Here is a 23,392-nt window from a genome sequence, read left to right as displayed (position 1 = left end):
ACATACCCACGACGGGGGATTGGCCAGGGTTCAGTGAGGAGAGCCCAAAGAAGGCCAGTACTTGTTCATAAGGTGCGTAACCGCCGCGACCGACGCTTCGTCTTCATGAGAGCCTTATTCGTTACTTTATCTGGTCTTGACGCAGTTGTTGTCCGCAGTTTTCCAAATGCGTACTAGACATCTGCGTCTATGATGTCTGCCTCTAAATTTGGATCAGGAGTCCCCCGGTAGTCTGGCTGTATGGAACCCTCATCCGTATTTAGATAGCGTTCTGCTAGCTCTTTGATTAGGCCTTCTGTTGTACCCTCATATTTATGTATGAGTCGGTACACCTGAGTTTGTTGCGGGGGACTTGCTGGTTCTGGGTCAAGGAGATGTCTTAGAAGAAACCGTCTTCTTATTTCCGAGTTGTCCGTTCATGCTTTCACATAATTGGTTCCATTGTTGTGCTTGGAGTGCAAGTGCATGTTCTTCGATTCACCTGTCGATGACAGCGACCTTTTTGCGGAGTCGTTTGTTGTGTTTTTTCTTCTTCCAGAGTTTTTCGAGGCCTTTGTGTGCCTCTTATAGATGTAAAAGTTTTGAGTTTGCAATCTGCTCTTCTTTGTCAACTCTGTCAACTTTGTCAACGCTAGTGGAGCTTGCATCCTCATTCAGGGAGCTTACCCAGTCGCTAAGGTTAGTGATCTCATTTGGGGCTGTTTTGTTGCGAAGTTCCCTGAACTTGCCCAATCAGTGGTGCGTATTTATTTAGCTTTGTTTTTGAGTTTTGTCGTGGGGAAGGTAATGCTAAAGATGAAGTGATCACTGCCAAGAAAGATTTTGCCCGGCGTTGACCCACATTTCGTCCTTGACGTTTTTAGAGAGGGATAAGTCTGGGGATGTGTCTACACACGCACTGTCACCTATGCGTGTGTAGTCGCTCATTTTGTTTAGCGTAGTGAGCCCTAGTGACTGTATGGTTTGCCAGAGCGGCTTGGAGTTTTTCTGGTACGTAAGCAAGGTTTCGAAAAGACCGCGAGAAATGCCACACGCTCAGTAGAGGTATAGAAGAGGTTCAGGACATAGAGAGAAGTGCCATTTTTCTCTCCTTCTTCAAAGCTTCAAGCTGTATGGTAGCGCTCATTAAAGTTAAATTTGGATGTCTTTTAAACTTACAATATACTGCGTAAGCAGAAACAGCACATTTTTTTTTGTCCCAAAATAATTAATACAGTGTAATGAATTAATTTTTGTGCAAAGCAATAAGTACTAGTATGGTTGCGCCATCTCACGTGAAGACAGCGCAGCGCACACTTTCGGCGTTCCGAGGCGTCCCCTTCCTTGGCTCTGTGCTCTGCATGTTTGATTTTCGCTGCGTGCGGTGATAATACTTGTGCCAAAGCGTGCCGCCTTTGATGCGAGCGAAACCACTACGTGCCTCGACCTCGTCACTTCCTTCGAGCGTCGTCGCAATACGGCGTCGCCGCATCGGACACCGTGGGAAAGCTGCTTGAAGCGCTGTCAAACGCCGCTGCTACTGCTGCTGGTGCTGCTTACATCGCGATCGTGAAGCCCCTGCTCTCAGCATGACTTCTCATCTTAGATTTGCGCTAGTTTGAGAAAAATACGAGGTGAGCTGCGCTGCGGATATCGTGATTGCTTAATCAGATGCAGTTTCGTTTGGATTGCTAGTCGCGGATCAGCCTCGAGTCGTGCCAGGAGCCTTTGCTTTCGAGTTGCAGACAGCAGATGGGGAGGTTTACGAGGTCGGCGAACGGAGGCACTTAATAATACTCTTGGAGTTTCTCATACGCCTCCTTGTTCGATCCGCTTTGCGGCTTGTTTCGTCGTAATCAGACATCGTTCTATGGGCAACGGTGATCGGAGGCTTGTGCGGAAGCGTCCTCGTTGAACAACATCCGTCTTTGGGCAATTGGAGCAGATCGGCTCGATCAAACGTGTAGGTCGGCAGGCGCCTTGGGTGTCATGATAGCGAGATCGTCGCTTCTTAAGAGCCGCACTGCTACGGGAAGCCTGCGTTTTTTTTTGGTGTGTAAGCATATTGTGGGCTTTTTCACTTGATACACGTTCTCTACTATTATGAACGGGTGCGCGAGTGTTATTTCCGCTACGGTGGGACGCATTTGTTGGTGTTGTTTCATTTTTAGGCCTACGACCCCTCTTGGGCCCCGCGTCTGTATCGTGCGTGTTTTGCTTTTTTGGCGGCGGTTTCGCTCTCTCGGCGCGTGTTGTGTCAGTCGTGATCATCATGCAGTGTACGTTGTGAGAAACTTGTCCGGTTTTGCAAGGGATCGAGTTTTTTTCCGCGATGTGTGTGGGTTTTGAAATCCTTCGTTGATCGCGCTCGTGAATGTGAACGCTTGGGAAAGTGCGGCTTGATCAGCTGATCTTGTCACAGATTGCCGAAGTCAGCTAAGTAACAGCTGGCACCCCTATGTGCGGACGAACTGTTCAAAATCTGTATCATTTTGTTAAACGCTTGAGCTCATCACGGTTCTGAGATCGTGCAGATATTTTTTTTTTTACACGTCTTCTCGGTGTTTACACACTTGGTGTTTGCTTACTGTCATTTCCGAGCTCTTTTGAAACCGTCAGTCTTGAAGCTGATCGGTGTTTCTTTGAGCATGTAAATTGTGTGCAGAAGAAAATATGTGTGTAATGATGTAATTAAAATATGGCAGTCTGCAGTGCAGTGAAAGCACAGTGAGAAAATTTTTTAACTTTCTTTATAGGTGCCAGCCAGTTTGATGCTATACAATGTATGAAAATTTTCATCCTATCTTAACAAGCACCTTTGCTGTGCAAAGCATATCTTGTCAGTCATGACTGCCACTCATCGTTAACATTTTCTTTGGTCTTTCATCATTTGTGCCTATTCTCCGATTTGTCAGTATTGCCTACAAGGGGCTCATCTTTGTTCATTGCCAGTGGTTTAATCCTACTCGTACCTAGAGATGTAAAATTTCAAGAAATTTTGAATGGCATGAAAAAAACCGTTTTTTTTTTTCAGGGTTTTTTTCATGAAAAATTGGAAATTTTGCAAAATGTGACACAAACAGATTTATTTTCAACAGCACAACGATCAATGATAATGCTCCAAGTTCAGTCGAATATGCAGTTATAGATGTCATATTGTGAATCGAACTTCTTGTTCTATTACACCGAGGAGATAAATAATGATTTGCACTTCAGGCGAATATGGAGATATAGATATCATATTTGTGGAACGAACTTCTTGTTCTATTGCACCGAGAAATGGAACATGAAAACTGATCTATAAGTCACTCCATATCGCACTCAGAGTCACTGTCGCTGGGTGCTGCACTATGCGCAGCAGAACCGCTTACGTGCACAGCAGCCTATGTTATTTATGCCGTGTGTGTCGGGCTATAGAATTTGCAGCCATTTTGTTCTACTTCAGCCGTGACTTCAAATATTAGTGTGTTTTTAAGTCAAGCCTGGATCTTATATGTGACTTGGCCTTCAAACCGCGTACTCGCAGCACGAACGTTATAAAAGAACTACCTGGCACCGGCGATGACTTCTCTCTAATCGTTCAACGATGCACGCTGTAATGGTTTTCAAAGCAAAAACAAAAACTTAAACTAAAAGCAAGCAATCATAAAAACTTGAAATTTCATTGTGAAATTTTCGTTTTTTTTTTTTCAATTTTTCCTCATCTGAAAAAAACGATAAAAAACGTTTTTTTTTTCCAAAATTGCAGTGTTTTTTTCAGGCCTTCACATCTCTACTCATACCAACATTTCTGCCAGCAGATATAATATCCTGCATAGCTGAGAAGTTTGTTCGGCAGCAAAAGATGTGTTCGCGACAGAGCGAACCATGTTCTCCTTCATCGCGCCGCTTGTCGCGTCGCTCTCTTTTTCGCTTACATGCGTTCCAGGCTTTATTGGTGAGGAAATTGGATTTAGATATCTTCCAGCCAGCCGATTCAGACTCGTGGTGTCCTTGCCAAAAGTGCGCATTGCTACTGTTTTTGGTGTGAATGCTGATATAGCGTCCGAAAATCAGTGTTGCTACACATAATTTGCTCACGAAATTAGCCACTGGTGCTGACACGTGTATTTCGTTTCTTGGTCTTAGCTTATAAGAACTCCGTTTTTATTGAGAATGGTCTCTCTATGATCAGAACATGGTACCTTATCGATACACGTCAACTTCTGTTCCTCCTCAGTGTCTGTTTAACACTTGAACTTAAAAGCAGCATGAAACAATGGCATAAAGGTACACAGGATATCCGCCATATTTGTTCTTGCTTTGCGTCTGTGCTTTTTGCCATTAGCTTAAGACTATTACACATTAGCTATCCCAACTTACTACCTTTCTGAAGTTACATTACTAGCACAGAAATAGAGACCCCTATTATGAAGCCTTGTGTTACTTGTGTTAGAGTGCTTCTGCTGTTACTGTTCTGCTTATTGACCTAAATTGTGTAATATCATTAATGAATGCAAGTAATAATTTGAGTGTTTAGGCATATTTGGCACTTCACTGTGGGGCACTGTTAATCTTTCCACTCAGTGATGTTAGCAAACAGACCACTAGCATGTTTTTGCCACTTGAATGCATTGAATTCCTCATCTTTCATCGTATCATTTTATTCATTGAGCACTGTACGCAGTTTTGTATGTGTTGGTAGTGTCCACTTTTTTAAACATGATGAACTTAGTGTCAGTGTTCCATAGGTGTCAGGGAGTGAGATTCACAAAGCCAAGATGAGGCATACTGTGAAACCGTGTTTAGTTTGGTTTCGTTAAGTCAACCGAAAAATGCTAGATGGTTTTGACTCATGACATTGAACAAAAGGGCTGCAAAATTGACGTTTCACTTTTTGTACAACCAAATGATGGAAAACCGCACTTTTTTTTTTCTCACAAAGCCAGATAGCGCAAAGCTAGTCTGTGGAATTATTTACTGCCTACACCTGCTCTCAGCAGTGTGATAAGAAGTTTCTTGATGTAAGATTGAATAAGACTTGCAGTGAAAGTGAAAATTCGGAGAGTGGGTACGATGTCGTCTTGCAACAAACAGTGTGAAATAGCTCAGGTGGGCAACGGAAATGAAGAGGCTCGTTGTCCTGTCTTCTATTCATTCTCTTTCTACATTGCTGTTGCTCTGCAAAATGCTAAGATGAATCAGAGTCTTGTGTCCATTGCATCAAGAGTGTTTAAAGTGACACTGAGAACACCGCACACAATTTTTGTTTGAAGAAGTATAACCCAATTGTTTTGCTTTGCGTGGCAGTGCTATATTCGTTCGGAAGTAAAAAATGCATTTATGAGAAAATTGGACTTAAATATCGAAAATATTTTCTCTGGCGCTCGATTCAGACTCGTGCTGTCAGTAATGAAAAGGACTCCGAGATTGCTGTCAACAGCTTGGGAGTGAATGGTAGTGTGGTGTAGCCTCAGAGATGTACAGTCATATGTATTGACGCCATCTCAGTTTTCTTGTGAAAAGAGCCAGTGACGGTGATATCCGTATTCCATTTTATGGCCTTTTCTATGTTTTCAGTGAAACTTGCCTCTGTTATAATTATGTCGTAACCCATCAATACATGCCAACCTCAGTTTGTCCTCAGAGATTCTTTACTGTTTCAAACTCCCCTCTCGTGTTGTGTTGGTGCAGTGGGGCATGGTGGTTGCTCCTGAGGCCCCCCCGGCTGGGCAAGGAAGGTGATGTGCGTTGCAGCAGGGAAGCGACCCCCGGGGTGCCCCGGCCATGCGTGTCCCAGGGCACCCCTTTAGGCCGCGCCGAGAGCACCATGGGGGTGGGAGCGTCATCGCCGGACCCTCCCCAGGTACGGACACCCACATGCCTGCACCTGTCACCACATCATCTGAACTGAGTTCTTTAAATGTATAAGTTGCGGAACTGCAGCTGAAAATTTAAAACACCTCCCGTGCTTTGTTTCCAAGGACTGGGAGATGGAAATGCCCCCTGTCAGCTCTGGTGTCAGCTATCTGTTGCGGTCTTTGCTACTAATGAGCAGACCTGGGTAGTTCACATTAACATCACAGGGTGGCGCTATAATCTGCAAACTTATAAACCTTGGTCTTGTTGGATTATTAGATCATGAGAGATGGAGCTTGTGGGTACTTTCACAACTGTTATGGAGAGCTTAGGTGCAGAGGAGCAGGAAAACATTCTTTTTGGAATTAGTTCTAAAATCATGCGTTTAGAACGTGACCAATACAGAAAAATGATGATTAAGCTATTTTAAACTACCACAAACTAAAAACAATTGTTGCTACCCACAAGCTGGTTAAAACTAATTCAGGCTCCTTCACTATGCCTTGCCTCATAGCTTGGGGTGTAGCCTTGGCATGTGAAGATACGTCAAATGACTAATAATCTTCATAGTACTGCATGCATAGTACAGGTCTATAAAATTTGTTGTGCGTCTGTGGGTGTTATGTGCACTGTGCCAAAACTGCTCACTCTAGAGCTGTGAATTAATTCAACTGCAGCAAGGTAATCCTAGGGTAGAAAATTGCTGTTGGTTTCCAGGGGCATGATTAGCAAAACCTTTTTTTGCGAGACTCCTATTGAATTTTTTTTTGTGAAGGAACGTTTGGAAATTATGATAGGCCAATGTAAAAAGCGCCAGTGATTTGCCCGCATGTAAGAGAAGGTTTTGTAAAATAGTTTTTCCCGAGTTTTACTGTGAGGAGGTTTCATTGTGTTGGTGGAACTCCTCCGTGACAGCTTTGTGATGTAACACCGGGGTGTGCGAGTGTACAGTTGCTGTATATGACCGCGCAAGTTCATGTGATGGCATATGTGACAACGGCAGGCTGCTCCGGAGATGGGGCGGAAGAAGAGGGGGGTGGCACCACTGCTGACGCTGCGGAAACGGCTGGCTCGTCGCCGATGGAGGGCCAGCAAGGGCTTCGACCACGCGCAGGTGTTCAACGACTTCCTCAACTCTGCTGGCTGGACTGTGCGCGAGGTACGTTGACACAGAGGCCGAACTGATGCAGCTCCAGAAGCGCAGTGTGGTTTTGTTGGTCACCTCTTCATATACATCCGTGCAGAATAAATGCACAGCATCTCTTGCATAATTGCAATAGGCACTGAAGGCATGGCTCTCCAAGTCCGGAGCTCTCATTTGATGCCGCTGTGACATATTTTCATCTGCTAATAGGTGTTGCTCACATTTCTGTATAGAAGCAGCGCAGTGTCTGAAGCATGCTGCTTTGCTAAGCAGAAAGTGCTTTGCTCTGGTCTTGGATGCTGCATTTAGCATCAATTCAGTCTCCTTCCAGTACAGTCTTTGTTGTTATCAGAGCTTCTGTGGGGTTATAAGAATGGTTTTTCTGCCTGGTTCCTTTTGCCTTTGCTGCACAATATAGTGGGACACAGTGTCTAAAGTGAATGTATTCGAGAACAAGAACACATCACTGACCACCAAAATGCAGCGTTACTCTCTGCAGTGCTAGCATACTTGTCAACGTCAGTGACATTAACATCACGACACATTTGAGACATCATAGGTCTGTAAGAAGGGAGATGATCATAGCAATTGTTTTTATTACGGATGTAATAAAGAGATTGAACGAAGCCATCAGGAAAGGGGCTTTACTAGGATCGGTTTTTTTCATTTGTAGTGTGTGAATAGTCAAATAGGCTTTATGTCAGACAGACAGCAACGCTTGTGTGCCAAGTTCTGAACCTCGAACTGCCTGTCTTCTGCAGGTGGCAGCCCTGGTTCACGAGTACGAAGCCACCGCTGCCCTCCGTGAGCTCACGGCGCAGGCTGACGCCGCTCGGCTCCCCGCTCGGTCGTGTCGGGCCGACCTTGGACGTCTCCTTGAGTCCCGCCTCTGTGCTGATGTGACGCTCGCCTACAGAGGCACTGCATTCCCGGCCCATCGAGCCCTGTTGTCGGCTCGCTGCCCGTTCTTCAGGGACCTGCTGTCGGAAACGGGAGGAGGACCACGCCAGCAAATGGTAAGGGGAAGAAAAGAGTGCTTTCAGTTCCTTGAAAGGCAACTGAGAGGCTTACAACATATTCAGAGGTGATTTTTCGACTTCCTTTGAAGTAGGTGGCAGTTGAGGTTTCTGGCTTCTCATTGATGTGGACGTCAGCGGGCTGCATTTCCATGTGACTTTGCGCTGAAGCCAGTCTTACTTTCGCTGAACGGACCACACGATGTACAGTCCTGATCAGAAATCTTTAGGCCACACAGTCTGCTTTTGGGTTGCACAGTGGCGCACTCATGGCACTTTTAAAAGCACACTGAGTAAAGCTCCATCCAAGTTTTTGTTCTTCAGTAAAATTCCATTCTATAACTCTTTCTGGGCATGTTAATGTTTTTCCGGCAGCAAAAGATAAGTTTATTGCGTAGAAAATCACATTTAAAGATTTTTTCCCATCACTCAATGGGTGCTTGTGACATCTAAACCGAAAAGGACTCCATGATCATCGTGTTTAAGCGAGTGGCAGTTTAGCCTAGCCTCTGGGACCCGTGCCACAAAAACTGTATCGATGCTTCTCAAGTTGCTTGCGAAATCGGCCAGCGATGGCATCACTGGTGTTTCATTTGTTTTCCTTTTCTCAGCTTTTGAAAGCTCCGTTTTCACTGCAGGTAGCAACTTTGTAGTTATAATGCAATAATCTGCCGATACAGATGAACTTCAATTTGTCCTGAGAGTGTCCCTTAAAAAGCCAGAGAGCCTTGAACAGCTAGGACAAGGATTCCTCTTGCCTGAGAGGAGTTTACAGCTTGAAGCCGCCGCGGTGGCTCAGTGGTTATGGTGCTCGACTGCTGACCCGAAAGACGTGGGTTCGATTCTGGCCGCTGCGGTTGAATTTCTTTGGAGGAGAAATTCTAGAGGCCCGTGTACTGTGCAATGTCAGTGCACATTAAAGAACCCCAGGTGGTCGAAATTTCTGGAGCCCTCCACTACGGCGTCTCCCATAGCCTTAGTCCCTTTGGGACGTTAAACCCCATAAACCAAACCAAGTTTACAGCTTGATGGTTGCCTTTATTGCTCCACTCCATGGTTGGAAAGCAAGTCCTGTGACCTTAAGACCTTTGGCAGGGGGGGCTTTACAATTCCTTTAAAAATTGAAAATGTTGGCACAGTATTTTGTTATCTTTGTTTTGGGGTCAGTTTTGTTATCACTAGGGGTGCATGGTTACTACTATCATTTTCATCTTCGCTTCTAGGGTCGAGTTATCTTGTCATGTCAGGTTATCTAGTCATGTTCCCAGGACACAACACTAATGATCTGCAATGCCAGTGCATATTTCTACACTGCTCAAAACTTACTGTTCCCAGCTGCACATGCTTGCTAGATTATCTTGAGCATACATTGAGCTCCAACTCTTGGTCGCCATTTTCCCAGTGCTGCTTCACTTCTTTACGTGTCTGTGCACATACTGTTTATTGAAGGCTGTGCCTGTGCTAGTTTCTTTGCTACCCATGATAGCAACATCTTGTGATGTGATTGGAGAAAAACTGGAAGATGTCATCAAGTCAGGGCTGTTGATTGCCATCATCCTAGTTGACACATCCGTGCAATGCTGCCAGCCTCATTTGGACATGGCTGCCTCACTGAGAACTGAATGACAGTTAACTTTCCTGTAGAACAACCCGATTGATTGTGGAAGAAGGATTCAGTTACTGCTTTTTCATGCCATGCTTTTTCAGTACGTTGCATTAATTCATTAAAATTTGGTTGATATCATTTGCCTTGTTTGCTTCATAAGTCATGCTGTTCATCGTTTCTTCATTGTTTAAATTGAAATATAGCTTTGCCGCTGATATGAATAGAGATGGAGCGGGTGTTCTAAAGGATTGGAAGTGTCAGGGTTGACTGACGATCTCATAGAGTTAAGAGGTTGGGACTTCACTTGGATTGGGCATCTTGGACAGCTTGCACATCGCAAGTGAATCACAGGTGGCACATCACATGTGAGTCTTGATTATGGTGACCGAAAATTCTGTTAAAGTTCAGTGAAAAATGAAGCACTTTCTTGGATGTTGTTCGGTCTTGTGAGGTGAAGTGTGATGGCAGGTGTTCTTCCCTTCCCCTGCTGCTGCTGACTCCCAAACAGATGGTGGTGGAGATGGACATTCCGGGCGTCGGGGTGGAGCTCTTTGGGGACCTGCTGCGGTACCTGTACACGGGTGAGCTGAGTGTGGCCGGGGAGGCTGGCAGCAGTGCCGCCCTGTCCACCCTGCTGCGGCTGAGTGAGCAGTTTGGAGTGCCAAACCCACTGGCCCACGACCTGCGCAGGATGCTCGAAGGTGGGCCGCCCCCGGGGGGTGTGACTCTCTCTTGCATGCTCGAAGGTGGGCTGCTCCCAGGGGGTGTGTCTCTCTGTCTCTCTTGCATGGATGCAAAGTTGAACACGCTTGTCTCGTACAGCTTCCCACCAGCCTTACTGTACAAGTGGGGGTAGAAATAAAGCGTGGCGCAGCATTCTACCTGTGCCTACATGTCACTTTGGGGACTTGTTACCAGGAATAGTGTGTGCATGTGTGCACGGAGCAACATTGCTAACATGTTTGTACGTGGATATGTTGACACGTTGTGTGTCAACACATTCTAACGTGTTGACATTAGAATGTTAACATTAACATGTTAACACAAACGCTAACGTGTTTGTGTCTGAATGTGTTGACACAGGCACAGACTGTTGTCTGTGCCTGTGTGTTAGCTGTTTGTGACCTTTATGTCGAACTCCTCTAGAGCATACAGCTTGACACTGGTGGTTTTGGTGTCATTTTGACACATTTGGCCAAAGCCTATAGGCTCCGTTGTCAGCATGGTTCCAGCTACATCACCATTTGATGCCATTTGCTGATGCTGTGCTGCATCAGCAAATAGCACCTGGAAGGAGATTCTTCTGTGCTCCCTTGTGAGGCTAAGGTAGATAGGATGGCTAGCAGACACTGTACAAAAGCTTCAGCACTGCAGTATGCAAAATGCAGGGACTTAGCGTAGATAAACTGCCTTCTTAGCTAGTCACCACTGTTTGCTTTACTGAAATGTCCTTCAGCATGAAAGTTCCCTATCGGCATTCTGTGGCATGCAGGTGGGCACCTGGCGGATGCCAGCCTGGTGTGGGAAGTTCCGGGTAGCGGAGGCGGCGTGGAGCAGGAAGCGGAGTTTCCGTGCCACCGGGCGGTGCTGGCAGCGCGTTGCCCCTTCTTCCGTGGGGTGATCCAGCGACGGACTGCTTCTGGTAGTGGAGGAGGAGGCGGTGGAGACGGAGGGGCCACTCCGGGTGGACGCCTACGGGTGGTCCTGGATGCCGGCGTGGTCCCGGTGCGGCATGCGCGTGTCCTCCTGTGGGCCTTGTACCAGGACACGGTGGACCTGTCCATGCTGCCCTGCTCCTCGGGTGGATCCCTGGCCGAGGAGTTCATGGAGCTCTACCAGGTGGCACGGCTGCTGGAACTGGACTCCTTGGCCCAGGGTGAGTAGGCTGCGCTGGTTGCTTGCTGGCTACTGAGTGGTGTGGGAGCTTGTAACATGCCACAGTCATTTTTAACCATTGTCTGTGGTAGTCTTCATTGCACATGCATTTTCTTCTCCCCATTTTTGCTTGGCTCACGTGGTGTTTCAGCTTTGTTTGCTGGATACAACCATTTCAGAAGTGCTTAGCTGTTTATTCTGGGAGTTTGTTCACTGTTAGCCTTGAAGCACCTATGGTGACCAAATGAGTTCACGGGGGACCTCGTATTTGCCCATTGGCAGCATGCATTGCATGGTGCATTGACAGAAACATCCAGGTTTACAGCCCAACACAACTGTGCCTATCTGTAGTTTACTTCGCTGCCCTTTATGTCTGCCCGCAGCACTGCACGAAGTTGGCTAAGGTTTCAGGTCTCAACTTTATTTCATTGTATAAAATTTGATGCAAAAAAAGGCACGACATCTGCGGCGCTTTTTCTTTTCTTGTGTGTCTATTTCTTTTCTCATTTCTCAGTGCTGTGTTTCTTGTCAGTGTGAACAGTTTCCAAACCTGACAACCGTCAGCTTTGTTTTTGTGCAGTGTTGTGCCTAAGTCTTGTCTTGTTGAGTTGCGAGCAAACCTTTCTGCTTTGGTGTCTTGCTCCTCTTTGTGCTGCTGCCTTCAACATCCCACCACACCTTTGCCTTATGTGAGTGCAGCATGTGAGGATGCGCTGGTGGAGCTGCTGGGTCCAGACACCCTGTGCGGGGTGCTGCAGTGGAGTGAGCAGCCCCACGGCTCTCCCTGGGTGCACCGGCAGGCCATGGCCTTCCTGGCCGAGGAGTTCTCGGCCCTGGCCGCCACCCCGCTGCTCTTCCAGCTCACCAAGGGGCAGCTGCTCACCCTGCTCCAGTCCGACTTCCTGCAGGTAGCAGTGGGGCCCTTTTGGGGACCTTCCTGGCAGTTGTGGCGCCGTGCTTTTCTCAATTTTCTCAATAAGGGTGACGGAGTGGATTCGAAGAGAAGGGAAGCGTAGCAGGGGACGGCAGAAAGTTAGGGGGCGTATGAGATCAAGAAGTTTGCGGAGATACGGTGGCCACAGCTGGCTAAGGACAGGGTTAATTGGAGAGACTTGGGAGAGGCCTTTGCCCTGCACCGGTCGTAGTCAGGCTGGTGATTATGATGTTTTTCTTCATCTTGTGTCGTCTTTATTCTAGAGCGTAGCATTATTTCTAAACGACCTCTTGCACCAACTGGCCCAATCGTCTTGACTAGTGCAATCTTTTATGCAGCCAGTGCTTTTTTAAACATCTTGATTCTTGCTCTCTTTCAGAACTAAGAAGTGGCAGTGGTATCTGTGTGTGATCTGTCATGTGTGTAGCTACAAAGTGTCAGTTTTGCTTCCATGTCTACATATTTGTGTTGCAGCAAGGCACAAAATGCACATCACCTAAACTTGTGGCTAAAGCCCATGTTTCTACAGTGGAACCTCGATTATACGACGTTCAGGGGACCGCGCGAAACCGTCGTATAATCCGGGTGTTGTATAATCGAAAATCAAGCGTGATATTTTTTAACGTCTGAACTTCATCGTCATCTTTTTTTTTTTTTTTTCGGAACACAAATGCAGCACATTTTTGCCGGCAGAGGGCTAGTCTTCAACAAACGATAAAATGGCCGTTGAGGCTGCCGTGAGCAGTGAGCAGTGGGGCAGCGGCTCGCGCGGTTTTCTTGATAGGTGGAAAGATTAAGGCGCACCGGTTATCGACTGGCTAAAGTGTGCCTACCGTATCTACTCGATTCTAAGCACCCCCTTTTTTTCACGATCGCGATGCCCAAAGTGAGAGGGGGTGCTTAGATTCGAAAAATCTAAACTGACCCCCCCCCCCCCCCCCCTCCCCGGGCCCCTCTTTTCGCGGCGAAATCTCGATGAAACGGGCGCAAGAAAAAACATTTTATTTAGGAAACATTCAAAAGAAAAATAGCTGCAGACAGTTCTGAGCCGCCATCTGTCTTGTAGTGTCCGAGCACAGCCTCACCCGCTTATCTGTTTTTTCAGTAGCCTCGCTCCGGCTGCGATGGGCGTCTTATCTTTTCTCTTTATCTTTCCTCTGATCTTTTAACTCTTCTCTATCTGCAATTGGCAGCGGTGGTGGCTTGGCTCGAGCCAGTAGGCAGGCCTGTGCAATTTCCTTTTCATCCTTCTCTCAGTCACAACAACAACAACGCGCAGGCCGCGCCTCCTCGCAGGCTGCGCCTCCTCGGGACTCCGACTGCACAGGCTCGACGAAAAAGAGAGCAAGTGCACTTGGCGGCCTCGGCAACGCTCTCTTCCGCACAAAAAAGGGGGTGCTTAGATTCACATGCAAAGTTTTTTTTCAGAAATTTTTTTCCGAAAATAGGGGGGTGCTTAGATTGGGGGGGTGCTTAAAATCGCGAAAATCGCGAATCCCGGCCTGCGTTTGCTGACGACCTTTTTTGACAGACGGTACGAGCCAGACGTCGTACGAAGCGGGGCCCTTCTAAAATTTGCGTCGTATAACCGAGGTTTTTAATGCATTGTCTCTATGGGGGTTTTGCCGGGACCGCACAAATTCGTTGTAAAATGCAGGTCGTCGCATGACCGGGGGACGCATAATCGAGGTTCCACTGTATTTTAAAGAAAACACGACGTCAACGAAACAGCGATGAGAGTCAGCTCAAAGGCATCTCTGTGGAATGCTTGACGGGGACACTTATTGTGGAATGCATCAGCTGAAGCAAGAAAGAAACCAGGGTTTTTTTGTTCTTTTTTTTCTCCTATTGCAGGCTAGTGAGTTGGAGATCTTGGTAGCTGTACTCAAGTGGGGAGAACAACAATTGCTCAAGAGAATGGAGGAGAGAGGTAAGAAGGTGCAACTTTTGATAGTCAAGAGTTGAATATTTCTGTCACGCTAGTTATGTTGTCTGAACTCAGTACCGCGTTTTGTTTCATCGAATTGTGTATAAGCTTTTGACTAACACCTCTGTAAGGCTGGGAAATTCATTTTTGAGTGCTTTGTTTTGATAAAGGTTTAATTCTTTTCAGTGCTTGCTTGTGTTCATGAAAGGTAACTGCAGTAGCGCAGGGACAATGCTCACATTACGCAGTGACTCACTGTCCCTGGCCATACCTGATGTTTGCAGTCTTGTGATTGTTGTAGTATTAGGTGCTAACCAAGATCTCTGATGACGTGTTGATGTGGCTACGGCTCTTCTCTGCAGAACCGAACATAGTCAGCCAAACAGCGCACAGCGTTGCCAGGCGAGGTGCTCGCAGCCGTCGGGACCTGCTGAGTGACACCGAACTGCGGGAACTACTCTCCGAGCTGCTGTGCCATGTGCGGACGGCGCACGTGCTTCCCCTGGGCGCGGACGCCCTCCTGCAGGCCCAGAGGCGGGGCCTGTTTCCCCGCCCACCGCCATGCATGCTGGGAGGGGAGGAGCCTTCTCAAGCCCCGCCTTCGAGGGGCGCAGCCGCGTGGCTGGCCGGACCCCGGCCTCGCCTCTTTGCTCCTTATGTGGAAGAAGCCAAGGTGAAGACAGCTGCTTTCTTTTGTGTGAATTCGCATTTTTGAGCTGTGTGTCATTCAAGGTCATATCTCAGATGAAATCAAAGTTCATTAATGCGAAAGCATTAGATGGCTGTGTCGCGCCATCAAAACTTGTCCACATGATTGTGTCGTCCAGTAAAGATATACCTATGTGCAAAAGTTTGGTTTAGTTAGATAGCACGTGATAAGATCTTGCTGTGGGAAAAATTTGGTTCATGAGTTATGATTAGTTAATTACACTCGGACGTCAAAATAGCCACAGACGTTGATATAGTATGTGGGTGCTTTGCTTTCGCATTGCTCCAATGCGGGTCGCTGCAGTAATCTCAAAGTTGTTCTTTTATGTATGTTTAAATGTGTGTTTAGGTTGAAACTTTATTTCAAAATCTAATTCGTAAATTGTCTGAAGCATTGGATGGCTGTGTCGCGCCATCAAAACTTGTCCACATGATTGTGTCGTCCAGTAAAGATATACCTATGTGCAAAAGTTTGGTTTAGTTAGATAGCACGTGATAAGATCTTGCTGTGGGAAAAATTTGGTTCATGAGTTATGATTAGTTAATTACACTCGGACGTCAAAATAGCCACAGACGTTGATATAGTATGTGGGCGCTTTGCTTTCGCATTGCTCCAATGCGGGTCGCTGCAGTAATCTCAAAGTTGTTCTTTTATGTATGTTTAAATGTGTGTTTAGGTTGAAACTTTATTTCAAAATCTAATTCGTAAATTGTCTGAAGCATTGGATGGCTGTGTCGCGCCATCAAAACTTGTCCACATGATTGTGTCGTCCAGTAAAGATATACCTATGTGCAAAAGTTTGGTTTAGTTAGATAGCACGTGATAAGATCTTGCTGTGGGAAAAATTTGGTTCATGAGTTATGATTAGTTAATTACACTCGGACGTCAAAATAGCCACAGACGTTGATATAGTATGTGGGCGCTTTGCTTTCGCATTGCTCCAATGCGGGTCGCTGCAGTAATCTCAAAGTTGTTCTTTTATGTATGTTTAAATGTGTGTTTAGGTTGAAACTTTATTTCAAAATCTAATTCATAAATTGTCTGAAGCATTGGATGGCTGTGTCGCGCCATCAAAACTTGTCCACATGATTGTGTCGTCCAGTAAAGATATACCTATGTGCAAAAGTTTGGTTTAGTTTATGGGGTTTAAATGGGGAAGATAAACAAGTTCTCCCCGCTTAAGCGCGGCTGACATAGTTCAAAACCGCGCGGACCCCACCCCGTGGTCGCGTACGCTACTGAGCGCACGCCGACCACGGCGGGCCTTGCTCTGCGGGAACAAAGGAACGACACAATAGCTGACACAAACAAGGCATTTATTGCTATAGCAACAATAACGCCAGCTAGCAACAAAATACACTGAGGAATCGAGGATGTCCAACTCACCAGTACGGCTACGAGCGAACGTTCGCCCACGCTAGGGCAAAGGGAATATCTCCGAGGCCGGACGGGTCGAGCTGAGGGGAACAGGTTTCCACACGAGGTCGCCCGCCGACGAAGAGCGAAGCTGCGAGCGAAACGTCCGTTCGCTTCCCGGTGCCGAGCAGAAGAGACCAGATTTTCCCCCGCGCGCGCGCAGCAAAACGCCATCCGTGGCGCTGGTGTCGCTGCGACGCGAGCGCCCTCCCCTGTTAGTGGAAAGTCACCGAACCGAGAGGAGTGCTTTGCGGAGGAGCTAACCACAGGGAACTAGCGCGTTGAGGGAAAGCGAACGCAGGGGACAAAAGCGTCCCCACAAGTTAGATAGCACGTGATAAGATCTTGCTGTGGGAAAAATTTGGTTCATGAGTTATGATTAGTTAATTACACTCGTCGTAATTAACTAATCGTCGTATCGCCTGTGGCAGAGGACACTGCTGGTACCTGACAGAAGCTCATTTGTAGTAATTTATTTGGCCACAGGTTTGACCAGAAGCGTTTCTTTGGCCTCCCTTTGCGCTTTCAGCAGTGGTTTAGCATGTAGTCAATTATTTGACCACTTGCAGGCCTGGCTGGAAGAGCAGCTTTCCCAGGAGCAGGCCCTGGGTCCCGTGGCGCCCAGCCCATGGCCCCCGCACCTGACACACATTCCAGACACACTCTACATGGTGGACAAGGGGGCAGCGGGGGCGTTTCGGGAAGCCTGCCCATGCCTGCCCCATGGAGGGGCCACCGCACCTGCCGTTCGACTACCAGATCCCACACTGCCAGGTGAATGGAGGGAGGGCAGGTTTTGTGGCTCAGATACACAGCACTCGTAAGTCAAAGAAAAGGGATAAAAACACTGTACTGTCGGTACTGTCAAGTGAGTCTGATTTGAAGAAGAGGGTGCAAGTTTAGTTTTGCTTTTGTCATGCCGGCATAGATTTTTAACCTCGAATGCTTTCAAGGTCACTGTCATTAACACTAGCCCATGCCCTCTTTAACTGTTTTATTGGTCACAAAGATGTTGGATTTTGATGGTGGTGACTGTGTTGTGTGTGTGTGTGTGCAGTGCTAAGTGAGGAGCTGCTGCGGCAGATGCGCCAGCGAGAGCAAGAGCTGCGGCAGGGGGCTGCCCGCGCCTACTCACTGGGGGCCAACCGCTGCGCCATCAGCCACCAGCTGCAGCTGCGTGTGGTGCGGGAGGCGGGGCTTCCTGACCAGGCCGCCGCCCTCCTCGCCCAGGCCCCGCCCCCGAGTGATGACTGGGCCCCCGCCTCTTCCTCCTCCTCCTCCTCCACCACTGCGCAGGACCCGCTGGACCTCATGGTAACAAGGCCAGCGGCGTCAGCAGCAGCTGTGGCGCGGGCTCCGCCCAACCCCATCTTGGTCCCGCCCTCACGAGCCCCGCCTCGACGCCTGGCCCCGCCTGCCGACCTCAGGCTCCACAGGCAGCCGCATCTGGGGAGGAGAGCACTACGCATGACTGAGGTGAGTTCCCAAGCACTTCATGTTGTTGGAACGTGGTTTGAACATCCACCTTGTATGCAAGAGGTGTGGGGTTGTGCTTCTTGGTATCCACTGGGTTTTGAGTGGGTACAAGCTTAACATAAGAACATCACTGCTTAAAGAATTTGTGACAGATTAATGTCGTCTCCATAAATGTCGTCCCAGACTGAGTGAAGCACGAGACCTTATACGAATGTTCTTTTTTTCTTTCCTTCGTTTTCTTGCTGTCTCCCAGCTGCAAAGCGAGAGCAGCAATCTCAGCAAGATGATTCCAGACATCGCGATGGCGACAGCCACCCTGGAACACCTGGATCTGGCTGAGTCCGACAAGGACGACTACGGCTGCGAGGCTGACGACCTCTCGCCCGTACACATGCTTGTCTGACCCTTGCCAAGGCCTGTGCCGCCGCGGCGTCGGCACACCGGCCTGCAGCGCCAACAGCAGCAGCCTTCTCTGTTTTGCGTGCAACCGTTCCGGTCGGAGCAGCCTTCTCTGTTTTGCGTGCAACCGTTCCGGTCGGGTGGCGCCGGTCACTCCGCAGGACCAGCAGCCGCGCACACCCGAGAGCGAGAGCAGCACTCGCCGCTCGCCTCGAACGCTGTGGCAGCGTCATCTAAGCCGTCTAATGTGTTCAGCAACCACCACCGCGGACTGCCGTCGTCGTCGCCTCCGCCGCCTCCTGGTTGGCCGCTTGTACAGTCTCGCGATGACAGCTTTGAAGAACTGGAGAGGTGGCACGCTTCGTCATGGCGCTCTAGGGACAGTTTCTCTTCTCTGGGGCGTCGACGCCCGTCGTCCGTCGCGCACTTACAGAGACCGTGGTTTGCGGCCGCATCTGGAGTGTACGACCCGTCTTTTAGGGGCCGAAGACACTGACCGGACCTGTCTTTTCGGAAAACATGATGGTGGCTGGTTTTGTGAAGCTTTTGTTGTGGTTGCCGACATGTAAAGCTCCTCCTTTTTGTGAGAACTGGACTCTGCGAATGCGTGAAAATGCTCCTTTTGTTGCTGTTTTTGTGTGGCAACAGTTCTTTTTCTCTCTGTCACTGCTATTTATTTATGATTCAGTCTTCCAAACTGCTTTGGACTGTGCGTGTAAATTTGAGACCAGAACCTCGTTTTTTTTTAAAGGTTAACTCTTTGTTGTATTTGACATGTTGTACAAAGTGCAGATGTGAAAGCAGCCCTGGAGAGTGGTTTCTGCTGTGTAGGAAAATGTGTGTACAAAGTTGTTTTGGGTTTCAAGATACTTGGGCTCAAGCTTGAATTGCAGAGAGAGAATACTAACGACTCATAGGGTCGGAAAGTAGTTGCTACTTTCTTTGCCCATGAAAGATCGAACATGCTTCTGAATATCGCAGCTTAGAAGCAAAGAGTAATCGGTTGCAACGTCTGTGTTCAGTGCATAATGGCCAAGTTTGGTTGTAAAAAAATCCAAGACCCGAGTCTTGCTGGGGCTTGGTGTTTATCTGCAAAGCATTTGACTTTCTTGTGACATGTACGACAAAAAACAATGGTCCAGCTTTGACGAAAACTGCACCTGTAAAGGAACTGCACTCATTTTTTTCAGTCTTGGGAACATCGCTTTTGCTGGTTTGTAAGTTTGTGATATACTGAGCATATGGTTGAAAAGACGCTCTCAAGGAATCGTCTGTGTATAAAGGCTTGCTGTTGCAATGTAATAATGGTCACAGTGGCCATAAGTGTGATCTGCGACATGGTCGCTTTGTCAGGGGATGCATTTTAAGCAAACTGAGTTGTCTTTGCTCAAGGTTTGAGTACAAAGGCTGCATTTCTTGTTTTTCAAAAAAAAAAAAGTGCATTTTCTTTCTTTTATGTGTGCGTTGTGTTGTCTAACTGGTATTAGGTGAAGTTCCCATGCTGAAAGCATTTTTTTTTACATAAGGCGCCTTTACTCACAGTAGCAACTGTATATTGTACAGAGCCTATTCTCTTATTTTACACTTTTTACATTTACCTTGTTATATTTTGAACAGATGGTAATATTACCGGTTAGAATGAATGGTAAGGCATAAAAACCATTCTTTATATAAGCGCAAGCCATCTCTTGCCTCGAGTTTGTTTTTTTTGTAAATAGCAGCGATGCTTATCACGTACCAGGGTATTATCTGGAGCAATTGCAACGTACAGTGTATCTCGTATGGCTTGCAACGTTGCAAATATGCCTGAATTGAAACTCTAATGCGAGCATGCTAAAACAAAAATAGATGGCACGACATCGGTGTGTATAAAGTTTGGAGAGGGTATTTAAGCCTGAGCTCTGCATAGGCAGTTCATTTGCTGCATTAACGAGTGCGGTTAATGTAAACATGGCTGATTTATTGGCAGCATGGCATCTCTGTTTTTCATCAATATACTGCTGCAAGTGGAAATATACATGTCAGTGCTATCGCTTAAGTTAAGGTGTACATGATACCCTTGCAGTTGAACATGGCCGTAAACTGCTACAATGTTATCATCATTGCATTACTGTGCTCAAGTTCGAATTTGGGCAATTTCGTCGGAAGGGATGCTGTTATAAAACATTGATTAGGCACAGATAAACAGTTTATATTGCTGTTTAAAGGAACTATAGGCACTGATAGGAACGCTACTCAGGTTGATAGATTAATTTTATATAGAGTGTGCAGATTTGGTCAAAATTTGGGGTTTACTAAAAGAGAAGTTAGCATGAAGATCGGCCATTCATAGCGATGGGCCACGCAGTTCTTCACACTATGGGTGGCTGTTTCATTTTGAGTAGGTAGATTGGCGAGTCTTGAGAATTGCTTGTAAGGTATGACAAAACTCGTAACTTTTCACACTTTGTGGCTTGGCCTTTTTTTTTTCATGGTGTTTGAATGATAGAAAGTAAAGCTTAAAAAGCATGAAAATCACAAAAAAGGAGTACGGAGTGGCGTTACCACATATGGCCAGCGCGCTCAAAGCATACATCGGCAAGTTGTATGACACCACTTGTGATGCTCATTTCAATCAGTCACAAGTTGCTTTGTTGGGAAATACCTGAAAGGGAGAATTGCGTCTTGTTCAAGGCCCAACTGTTTGAAACAGTGTGCCCAAGACGCGAGGTTATAGTTCCTTTAATATAAGAACAGCACTTGCCAGCGTCCTTCAAAACATATATCATTAGTGTATGATGCAGTGCTCATCTAAGTCCTGAACTTGGAAGCTAATGAATCAACTAGAAATTTGACATTAGGACAGATCACCAAGCACTTTTATGAGTTTGCAGAATGTGCATAGAAAAACATGGTCAAAATTGATCATTTAAGAGATGGTATTGCCAACAGCAACTTAACATTCCAGAATGCAGAATCGCTTTTAGTTTCCAAAGGTAAAAACTTGCGCAAACAGTAGAAGAAGAAGGAGACGGTACAACAGGACAGAGCGCACACTTTTAGTCCCCTGTTGTGGCAACCGTACGGAGTTTGTTTTTTGAGTTGGGTGGGGGGGTGTGTCATGCCCGTGTACTGTTGTGCTTAAGAGATGCTTGTGCTATACAAGATTATACTGGTGACTAGTGGGCAGTGCAAATAAAATGAAATGTATTTATACACTTTTTGGATGCCCAAAGCGAGTGCATTGTTCTGTTCCAAGCTTTCTTTCCGGGGACTGCTGTTCTCTGTTCTGGCTGGATGGTACAGAACTGGTACGGCACTAGTACCAAATACAAGGAAGAAAAAACTGCACTCTGGTACCAAACAGTATTATAGTTGCTATTTCCTCCTTAGGCTTAGCTGTAGAACACTAGCTTTTGCGCAGCCTTTCTATATCTCGGAATGAAAGTGGTGCATTGTCATAGGATTTTATGGTCAAAGCTTATTTTTGTTTCTGCGACTTTCAGCGCACTGACATGTTGATCAAAATACTATATTGTGAAGTCTCTGACGTACTGCAAGGTGTAGGAATTGCGCGGGAAATTTTTTTCTGTATAGAGTATTTCCTCAGGCATCAACTGCTACATGGAAAGCATTTTAAAGTCTGGAGGTGAATCTCGTTTCCTTACTTGCGTTACTAATTTATATATATATATGTATATGATGGGAGTTTTGATGGAGGTTAAACACAAAGGATGCTTATGCGCTGTGTGATCTTGGTGCACGTAAAAGATTCCCAGGTGGTGGAAATTGAACTAGAGCCTATTACTACAGTGTCCCTTGTAGCACATGCGTCGCTTGAGGACATTTGAACCCCACAATTTACAAATTTGAGTTGCATTACTCTGGGAAACGAGGTGCCATATTTACCCGAACTTAGCACAACCACGATTTTAACATGAGAGTCATTTTCTCTAGCAGTAACCGGAAAAAATATTCTGTTATTCGATATTGCTGATTTAGTTTTAATGCAAGGGACGATATTTAATTTCTGTTGTCACTGAAAAGACTCCGTGTTACAGTTGAGTAAATATACAGTGGATGCTTCGCTCAGTGGAGACAGCACTATCTTCTGTCTCCACTGCCTGTGGTTTAAAATTTGTTAAATAGCCAGTGTTGTATTGACAAAATTAGTTCTGCTGGGTTGAAGTTTTACTGCACACAGTTTAATCGAATGGTATTAAAAATCTCCCACCATGCACTGAGCGATATGGCATACTTCAAAATTCCTGTAAGGTTGGAATAATCACATAAGGTGAAACTACTGTCTCTACAGGTATCTTTCTGTGGGAATGCTATTAGTTATTTGGTGCCGATTTTTACAAGGCAGCATTTCTTGGTAATTCTGTTGAAAAGTAAATGCGATAATTTTATACAGCTCTTGAGTAACAACTATTCTTTCTGAATAATGTCGTGGCGATCTTGAATGGCAGCAGGCACTGTTTTGTTAGTGCAAGAAAAACGGACAAAAACTTAAATGGAAAGTGTTGACAAGTCGCCCAATAGGCCATTCTTCTTAGCTTCATATTCCAGATTTCTGAATAGCAAATCAAATATTCTCCTCAATTTGTTGAACGAATCAAAAGTGCGCATTCAAAATTATTCGAAACGAACTGAACACAACCTCAAGTGTCCTCAATGCTGTAGGCTGTACAGGCTGCAGTTTTCTGGAATGGCAGTTTTCGAAATGGCTCACTCCGACGCTGTATAGCATGCTGCTGTGATTCGTCTGAGTGTTCTGTACTGCAACGCAGCATTCATAATGCTCATACATATGACATTCCAGATTAGCCGGCGTGACAGGATTCGGGCAAGTTTAGTTAAGCCATGCCTTCATGGAAGGCCAGGGCTCGCCCGAAAGACGCGGGTTCGATCCCGGCTGCGGCGGCTGAATTTCGATGAAGGCGAAATTCCAGAGGCCCGTGTGCTGTGCGATGTCAGTGCACGTTAAAGAACCCCAGGTGGTCGAAATTTCCAGAGCCCTTCACTACGGCGTCTCTCATAGCCCGAGTTGCTTCGGGACGTTAAACCCGACAAAACCAAACCAAACCATTA

At 46.6% G+C, this 23,392-nt stretch overlaps 1 protein-coding gene across 2 annotated transcripts; it reads left to right on the top strand.

Annotated features, from left to right (window-relative positions):
• Nucleotides 1–1,302: 1,302 nt before the first annotated feature.
• Nucleotides 1,303–21,533, top strand: LOC149332157 (BTB/POZ domain-containing protein 7). Of its 2 annotated transcripts, none has more exons than XM_089557102.1 (12): nt 1,303–1,613; nt 5,653–5,824; nt 6,821–6,976; nt 7,723–7,977; nt 10,092–10,284; nt 11,076–11,459; nt 12,158–12,366; nt 14,247–14,322; nt 14,682–14,992; nt 17,014–17,218; nt 17,502–17,920; nt 18,174–21,533. In XM_089557102.1, exons 2-12 carry the CDS (start codon nt 5,789–5,791, stop codon nt 18,321–18,323), a joined length of 2,394 nt encoding a protein of 797 aa, XP_089413228.1. In that variant the 5' UTR covers nt 1,303–1,613; nt 5,653–5,788; the 3' UTR covers nt 18,324–21,533. The 2 variants fall into 2 exon arrangements, with proteins under 2 accessions (XP_089413228.1, XP_089413227.1); XM_089557101.1 differs by having other exon boundaries at nt 10,080–10,284.
• The last annotated feature ends 1,859 nt before the right edge of the window (nt 21,534–23,392 follow it).

Source organism: Amblyomma mixtum, chromosome 8 (genome assembly GCF_055824585.1).
Source record: "Amblyomma mixtum isolate Tamu chromosome 8, ASM5582458v1, whole genome shotgun sequence".
Classification (NCBI taxonomy): domain Eukaryota; kingdom Metazoa; phylum Arthropoda; class Arachnida; order Ixodida; family Ixodidae; genus Amblyomma; species Amblyomma mixtum.
Note: the sequence above shows the minus strand (reverse complement) of the source record. Positions and strands in the feature narration are given on the sequence as shown.